Source organism: Hydra viridissima, unplaced genomic scaffold, assembly GCF_058129835.1.
Source record: "Hydra viridissima isolate aposymbiotic clone 2 unplaced genomic scaffold, HvirCarnegie_v1 scaffold_9, whole genome shotgun sequence".
Taxonomy (NCBI): domain Eukaryota; kingdom Metazoa; phylum Cnidaria; class Hydrozoa; order Anthoathecata; family Hydridae; genus Hydra; species Hydra viridissima.
In genome coordinates, this window is record NW_028324308.1 from 2,415,001 (window position 1) to 2,422,936 (window position 7,936).

The window sequence follows — 7,936 nt, forward strand, 5'->3', positions numbered from 1 at the left end:
CCCTAGTTTTAATGTTGTTATAATGTTTTTTTTGCTGCGTTTCTATTGAAACTTCTCTCTCTCTCGTAGTTGATTGAAATGTTAAGTGATTATCATAAGAAATGTTTAGTCATGAAGAAAAAAGTCCAGCAAAAGAAGTTACCTTTGTTTTCAACAGCGTATTACAGGAAATAACAATGATAAATATTCAAAAACTACAATGTGGTTTGTTTTTATATTTTTAAAGAACTACTAACTTTATACATTTTTAATAAAAATAAGATTTCTCTTTCTAATGTTCAAAGTTCATTAAAATTTATGTAATTAATTAAATGAACTTTGTTCATTTATTTATGTAATAAAACTTTAAGCTAAGTATTACGTTAATACGACATAAATACAACAATACAACATAACAAAAATGGACAGATCATGTAAAGCTTGCCACACAATGCAGGTTTTTAATTTCTCCTTTGTATTCTTTATGTTCTGCATCATGTAGTTTGTTTTTTTTTTACTTTTTACGATGAAATATTTTTCTTACCAAAATCATTATATTCAATTAGCTTTTATTTTTTTAGTTCTTATTCGTAAATGTTTAACCAAGATCTACGACGATAAGTCGAATGATAATTACTAGGATCTTTTATAAATAAACAGCAATTTGTTTAAACGACTTCGTGTGACTCCGAGATAGAAACAAACAAAGGAATTTGCTTATTAAATTTTAATGTTTATGTTAACCAGGATTTACATCTATTAAAAGCCAAGTATTTTCAAATTGATTATTAAAATTGTTTTTTTAATCTTAACGTTATCCTATCAAACTAAATCTTTTTCAACTTTTTAAATTAATCAGAAACTTTTTAAGGTCCCATTTTTAAAAATTTAAATATTGATTTCTAGCAACTACTTCAATATATAAGAATTAGTAACAAAGCAATGTTAGTTTTTAGTTGACCATGAATTAAAACTGTAGCTAAATCTCTGGTCGACTGAAGTTTTCAGTTTTCCTATTTGCAAGTTTTTCTTTCTACTATTGTTGTAAGACTAAGTAAAAATGAATCTAAGATTTTCAGAAGTTGATACAACTCCTCTATATGAACCTTTATATTGAATATCTATAATGGTCCTTTACTAGGGATGGCACTTTTACTTACTTTTTTTTTACTTACTCAAGTAACTAGGCCTTTATGAAAAAGTAAATTGCGTATATAATTGTAAGCGTTCAAAAAAAACTTAAATTTACTTTTAAAAGTAATTTACTTTTCTAAAACAATTTTTATTTTGTAAAGAAAGGTGAATTTATTTTCAAATGTAAGTTATATGTAAGTAGATTATATAAAAAAGTAATTTACATTTACATTTAAAATTGAGTTACATGGAAAAGTAATTTACTTTTACATTTAAAAGTTAATTACTTTTTTAAAACTGCATTACATAATATAATTTTACCTCGAAATGTAACTTACTTTTACATTTAAAAAGAATTTATTTTTAGAAAAATTATATTACAGTTATTGTAAAAAAAAAAAGCATTTTAAAATACATTATAAAAAAGCTACATGCAATCAAATGTAAATAAAATTTACTTATATAATTACTTTTCCTAAGTAGACATGTGTTATTTTATAACTAAAATGAAATGGCTATTAAAAGTAAATTACATAAAATTACTTTTGATTACTTAAGTTTACATTTTAAATAACTTTTAGTTACAATTAAAAGTAATCTATACTTAAAAAGTAAGTAAATTTACTTTTGGTCAACATTTTCTCTGAAAGGATATTGTATGAGAGAGTAAAATGCAGTGAAACAAAACTTGCAGTAAAGCATAGTTAATTTAATTTGGGGCAACAACTGGTCTGAACGGATTTAGACTTCTTTTTCCCTGTGCACCTTTAAAATATCAATAACCGACTCCGATCCATGATTATATTGGCAATTAAAACCATTCCTAGCGCCAGAACAATTTCGCATTTGCTTTGAAACCATTGTTAGACCCTGGTTAAAAAAAAAGTTCAATTCCTGGCCAACATGGAAATATTTTACTAGTCTTAGGCTGGAACAGTTATCTTTTTGAAAATTTTCAATGACGGAACGTATGGAATTCAGACGGTATCAAGAAAAATATCCTCCTGAAAAAACCTCCCAGGAAAAATGCCGAAATAGTTTTTTTTTATATACTTAGATACGCTTTACTGTCATTTTATCTTTGTATCAGCTTTTTTCCTGATACCGCTTTTAATGTGTAAATTTTTAAATTTATTTGTTGCTTTTTTATTTTTGTTTTATCGGCAAATTTTTTTGGAATTTGTGCAGCGGAGTGTACATATACATCGACTGATTGTTAGGGAGAACATGCAAGAAATAGTACACACAACAACTGACGGTTAAGACTTGGGGGAGGCAATCTTTTAATTTAAACAAAAGTTTGATATTTTTTTTTCTTTTTCTTTTATTTTTGGGAGAGGGGGGATTTTTTCCAGGGGATTTTTTGTTAGGGAGATATTTGGGTGGGGTTCTCGGGTTTCTTTCTTAAACCAATTTAGAAATAGCCTAAACATAGTAGTAAGGAGAAAACGCATTTACCCTGGGAGACACCCGTTTAGGAAGAAGAGATTCTTTGAAAGGCAAATTTATAAGTAGTTTTTTTTAAGGTTTTATGTATAAATGTTTTTATTATTTAAAAATTAAGGAGGGACACTAAATTATAGAAAGGGCATATAAAAACAGATTATAATAAGGCCATTAAAACTGGCCAGCATTTTAGCTTTCTCGCCACATAAATAAATTTTTTGGAGAGATAACTATTATCATATCGACAAAATTATAATAGTTCTCTCTCCAAAAAATCTCCTTTTACAAGTTTTCTTGTTCATTTATACCGGATAGTTTTCCAAAAATATCCCTCAAATATCGTCATTAAAAACCGCTTCAACATTTTTATCATATTCACTGGTAAAAAGATATTGAAATTGTTAAATCTGTAACGCCGTTGAACGTTCGTGCTCTTTCCGTAACGGAATTACGATTATAAAGTTGAAGACTTTTTATGTAAAGGTATATATATGTATATACATATATATATATATATATATATATATATATATATATATATATATATATATATATATATATATATATATATATATAGTGAGCGAAAAATATCTGCTTCGACAACTTTTTACTTATTCGGTTTCGGCCAAAATTTCTGTTCAAACCACTACCAAAATGAGCAGAAACTTTTGTGAGGAGATTTTTTTAAGTTTAGATAACTTGTTCTTAATTCAGTTTGGTCATGACGTTTTCCTAATTGTAATCATTTGTGGGTAAATCAATTTTTAATTATGACAGTTATAGCAATTTTAATTGAAATTACTTTACATAACTGACTCAAGTTACTATTCTCAAATCATTCCTTAGGCGAACTTCAAATATCAAAATTTTTTCACATGTTCTACTTTTTCTTTAATTATGTTACAACCTCGTGTTCGATCGTTTAATTACCTTATGTTCCATAAATCCAACTATTCTGTATGCGACTTCAAAGACATAAAAATGATTGAGGAAACTAATTTAATTAAATTACTATCAGGGTCTTTATTTACGATTTGAATCTGAGACTTCTCGTAAACAAGGCAAGCACCATATTAATTTTGTTTAATTTTTTCGACAACAATGACTGGAAAAAAAGACAAAAAAAGAAAATTATCTAAAAAACCTTTATTTGGAACGCAAGACTTTATCAACATACATCGCCAGAAATGTTTGTCTTTATCTGAAACAAACACGCCAACTGTTGAAGCAAGACGTCTATCTGGTGACAATATTACATATTCAGGTATGTTTGTAAATTTTATTTAAATATTAAGATGAACTTGTGAATGAAAACAGAAAGGTCAAAGAAATTAAATGACCCAGAATAATTACTTGGTTTACAGTCATGTATTTGTATCAGTCTTTAATTTGCGTTGATACTTGAAATATATTTTTATAAACTATTGCTTGTGCTGTAGGTTCGAACTCTGATACCGACGATGATCAAGTTATAAAATCAGTCCGTAAAATAAAAACATTGCCTATTAAGACCCTATTTTCATTTGTTGCCAACACAAATAAGTATGTTAAATATGTATGTATCGAAGAGGATCTTATTTATTACAATAACTACAATGAAAGCGATATCGAGTCTAATCAAAATATATCGTCGGACGAACAGCTTGAAATGTACGATGTAAACAATTAAGTAGAAAATGCGTGTACTTTTGAAACGGAAAACGTGAGCTCGGATGATGATAAAAGTAGCGAGGAGGAAGAAGCATCTACAGATGAAACTGTTAATCAGTTATTTAACTTTTCATCCATCATTTTATTTAGGTTAAGAAAAACTTTAGCTCTTGTTAAAAGGTCTTCAATATTGCAATCATTTGTTTTTGATGAGGTTAAGAAAGAGGGGCTAAAAATAAATAACTTATCGTCAGATTTTCATGTACGTTGGAACTCAACTTTTTTAATGATTAGTAAGATAATTAAAGCTAAAAATGTTTATAATAAAATTACTATAGATCCTGGTACTATCAATGGGTTAACAGAAAAACAAGTTAGTAAACTCAAGAAATTAAATCTGTTATCAGAAGATTGGAAGTTCCTAGAAATTTTACACTATAATCTTGCGCCATTCTTTGAAGCAACTAAACTTCTCTCTACTAGAAATTTTCCAACACTTTCATCGGCCAAATTTGTCCAAAATACGTTAATGAACTTTCTTGAAAATGAATCTTCAGCTAAATGTTTACTATCGCAATCGTCTTCTTTGGTCGAGAAAGAAAACATGTTACGAAGCAGTCTTCTCAAGTTTATGAAGGTATACTTTATTGAAAAGATATCTCCAAAACAAAAGTTACAAACTTTACTGGCATGTTTCTTTGATCCGAGAACTAACGAGTGTCTTACAGAAAAAGAATATCAGGAAGCAGAAAGCAATGCTCCGACAATTTCCTCGAAGGTCAACGTTTGTAAACACTTGTTTGCAAAATGACCAAAATCAGCCGAGAAGTGGTTAGTTATAAAATATTATTTGTTTTTAAATTTAAATATATTCAAACTTATGTAAATAATTGTTTAAAGTACTTTTGTAAAAAGATTTGCATATCGACAAATATTATTACTCATTTTCATTTTTAGAAGAGACAGATTCAGATGTTCGATTCGAACTTCAAGATTCACCTGAACAGTCTGTGAACCACAAAAATGGGTTCGCTAAACTTGCAACATTGTGCGGTGTCAATCTATGCATAGAAAAAACACAATCAAAACGAAATATCAAAGAAGAGTTGTCTTTTTTCAATTACGCTTTAAAGCAAAAAAATTGGAAATTTGATGAATTTTGGTACAAATATGAAAAAGATATTCCAATGTTAGCCTCTAAAGCAAGAGTGGTTTGTACTTCGCCTGCTAGTTCGGTAGGGCCAGAATCCTCATTCAGTGTTGCTAACTTTATTCATCGAAAAGAAAGATGTAACATGAGCACAAGAAACTTACGTTACTCAATGCTCCTTAAAGAGAAGATATGATTAAACTTACTTTAAAATTTGATATTTAATGTAACTCAGAATGGAAGTAATTCGCTTATATAGTTTGTATTTTATATTTTTCATAATTTTCATATTTCACTTATGTAATTTGTATTTTATATTTTGATATTATGATGATCTGGAAGAAATTTTATACATTTTATTATGAAATATGTCTTTTAAAAATGCCAATGCGGGGTTCGGCGATTTGACAAACCAAAAAAATTGTGCGATTACTTTAACACATTATAGCGTTTGTTTTAACTATCAGTTGTTTGTTTTTTTTTTAATATATTATTTATGTAGTTCCTAAATATTTTAGCATTTTCAAACAGGGCCGTGGCTAGGCTCTCCCACTCCCCAGCGATTTATGGAGCTGTTTTTTTATTAAAAGGAGCATTTTTTTTTTAAGTTGTATCTAATAAGGGATATTTTTTGAAGATTTATTTGGCTATAATACTACGGGTTTATAAAATATGTTTCAAATGGGACTTAGCGATATGGTTAATTGCTGCCTTTTTCTTGCTTCAGCGATTGATTTCGTTTATATAATTGTACATTTTATTATATTCTTAAACAGGCCCTTTCAGAGACCGAGTGAGGCCCGGGCCATTTATAAATTTTTAGGCCCTTACCATAAAATAACTGCCATTGCATAATAAATAAAAAAACAGCAAATTAGTAATAATTTTTATTTTAAAAATGCTTTTCTTGCTTTTGCTTTTGCAAATGCACTGACAACTGTTGAAAAATCGAGTTTTCTTGCAATATCACAGTTAATATTCAACATTGCAAGTCCATTCAAGCGTTCTTGTCCCATGGTTGAACGGTGATAGTTCTTTACTTGTTTCAACACATTGAAAGACATTTCTCCTGAAGCCACTGAGACAGGCAAACTGATAAAAATTCGCAAAGCAATTGATATGTTAGGAAAAACACCAGACAGTCCAAGTTCTAATATTTCTTGAAACAATTCTTTTGGTTTACAATCTGATGTAAAGTTTGTGGAGTAAATTTGTTTCAGAAAGATTATCTCATCAGAAATATCAGACAGTATTTCCTTGTGGTACTTTTTTTGAAAGTTTGTTGTGGCACTGAGTAGTTCTTCATTGCTCATCTTGTTGAAGTGCCAAAGAAATCCAAAAATACTACAAATTTGTTGTTGTGACTCAAATCGACGTTTAAGACCTGCTAGAATAGAGCCGATTATTACATAAAGTACATTGATTTTATAGTGCTGTTCTGAATCAAATTGTGTTTTCAACTTTCGAGTGGTAGAAAATTCTGGTGAAATGTCAATATTCATTGCAATTAATTTTGACTCATTCAGAACAGCATCCCATTTTTCACGAATCTGTTGAATGCTGTCCATGAGATTTTTAATGTTTTCCATTTCAACATCTAGAGTTGCATTTCTTGCCTCAATTATAAGATTGGTTTGGTGAATCATTGTGAGGAGCTTCATCCATAAAGATGACATTACAATGCATTCAAATTTTGAGAAATACTTTTGAATGGACTGAAGTTCTGACTGAGCTGATACTGTGAGATTGAGAGATTGCAGCTCTTTTAAAGCTGTTCTCAGTGAATTCAAGTGACGGGCAACTGGTTTTACTGCTTAAATCCTTGCTGACCATCGGGTCTTGGAAATACCATGTAGTGAAGCAGGTACATGTTGCTTGAGAATTTCCCACCTTTGTGGACTACTGCTGAAGAAATTGTACATTTGCTGCACAATTCCAAAGTAAAGAATTGCTTCTTTGCATGATTCAGCATAGTCAACACCAACAAGGTTTAAAGTGTGATTTCCACAGCTGGCAAACATACAGTTTGGGTTTTCTTCTAGCAAAACTGCTTGCACACCTTTGTATTTTCCAGCCATGTTTGGACCATTGTCGTATGCCTGACCAGTACACAGTTTAAAATCTATGTTCAACAAAGTTAGAACGTGAAGAATCCTTGCTGCAATTTCTTTTCCAGTTTTTTTTGAGTAATCGTCAAAATAGAGAAACCGTTCTTCAATGGAAAATTTAGATCCATCAATTTTTGTATAACGGATAATGAAAGTTGTTTGCTCCTTGTGAGAGCAGTCTGGTGTTGCATCAACAACAATTGAAAAATATTTGGTGTTTTGAATCTCTTCAATAATTTTGGTTTGAACAAAAGATCCACAGAGTTCAATAAATTCATTTTGAATCCGGGTGGACAGATAATGAACTTGTAAGCGCTTTTTGTTCAGTTGAGATTCATGGACCTTTTTCACATGCTCTGATAAAATTGGATCATATTTGCTGAGGAGCTCAATTATTCCGAGAAAGTTTCCATTGTCAGGGTCATAAATGTGTTGACTGGAACCAAATAAAGCAAGCCCACGTTCAGAA

The 7,936-nt window shown here is 29.7% G+C and overlaps 3 protein-coding genes and 1 pseudogene across 4 annotated transcripts in view; 2 read left to right on the top strand and 2 right to left on the bottom strand.

The window, feature by feature from the left end:
- The window catches only part of LOC149883580 (epithelial membrane protein 1-like), a 919-nt gene extending 856 nt beyond the window's left edge, over positions 1 to 63 (bottom strand). Inside the window, exon 1 of the mRNA XM_090097847.1 lies at positions 1 to 63. This exon is cut by the window's left edge and continues 245 nt beyond it. The gene's annotated coding sequence lies outside the window, so the exon portion shown is untranslated.
- Positions 64 to 3,147: 3,084 nt separating this feature from the next.
- LOC149883581 (uncharacterized) lies at positions 3,148 to 4,228 on the top strand. Its single transcript, XM_090097848.1, has 2 exons — positions 3,148 to 3,823; positions 3,999 to 4,228. The coding sequence occupies exons 1-2, from the start codon at positions 3,661 to 3,663 to the stop codon at positions 4,226 to 4,228; spliced, it is 393 nt and encodes a 130-aa protein (XP_089953974.1). The 5' UTR covers positions 3,148 to 3,660.
- A 267-nt stretch (positions 4,229 to 4,495) lies between these two features.
- LOC149883582 (uncharacterized) lies at positions 4,496 to 5,718 on the top strand (annotated as a pseudogene). Its single transcript, XR_016455670.1, has 2 exons — positions 4,496 to 5,040; positions 5,167 to 5,718. The product of XR_016455670.1 is annotated as an uncharacterized LOC149883582 (transcript).
- A 528-nt stretch (positions 5,719 to 6,246) lies between these two features.
- On the bottom strand, positions 6,247 to 7,035 carry LOC149883583 (zinc finger MYM-type protein 1-like). The gene has a single exon (XM_090097600.1). The coding sequence runs from the start codon at positions 7,033 to 7,035 to the stop codon at positions 6,247 to 6,249; it is 789 nt and encodes a 262-aa protein (XP_089953726.1).
- Positions 7,036 to 7,936: the final 901 nt, after the last annotated feature.

Bases quoted from the DNA above. Each gene is read 5' to 3' on its own strand.
- LOC149883581 (XM_090097848.1), top strand. From the start codon at position 3,661: ATGACTGGAAAAAAAGACAAAAAAAGAAAATTATCTAAAAAACCTTTA. The intron at 3,824-3,998 runs GTATGTTTGTAA...CTTGTGCTGTAG, and splicing joins TGACAATATTACATATTCAG to GTTCGAACTCTGATACCGAC.
- LOC149883583 (XM_090097600.1), bottom strand. From the start codon at position 7,035: ATGTCATCTTTATGGATGAAGCTCCTCACAATGATTCACCAAACCAAT.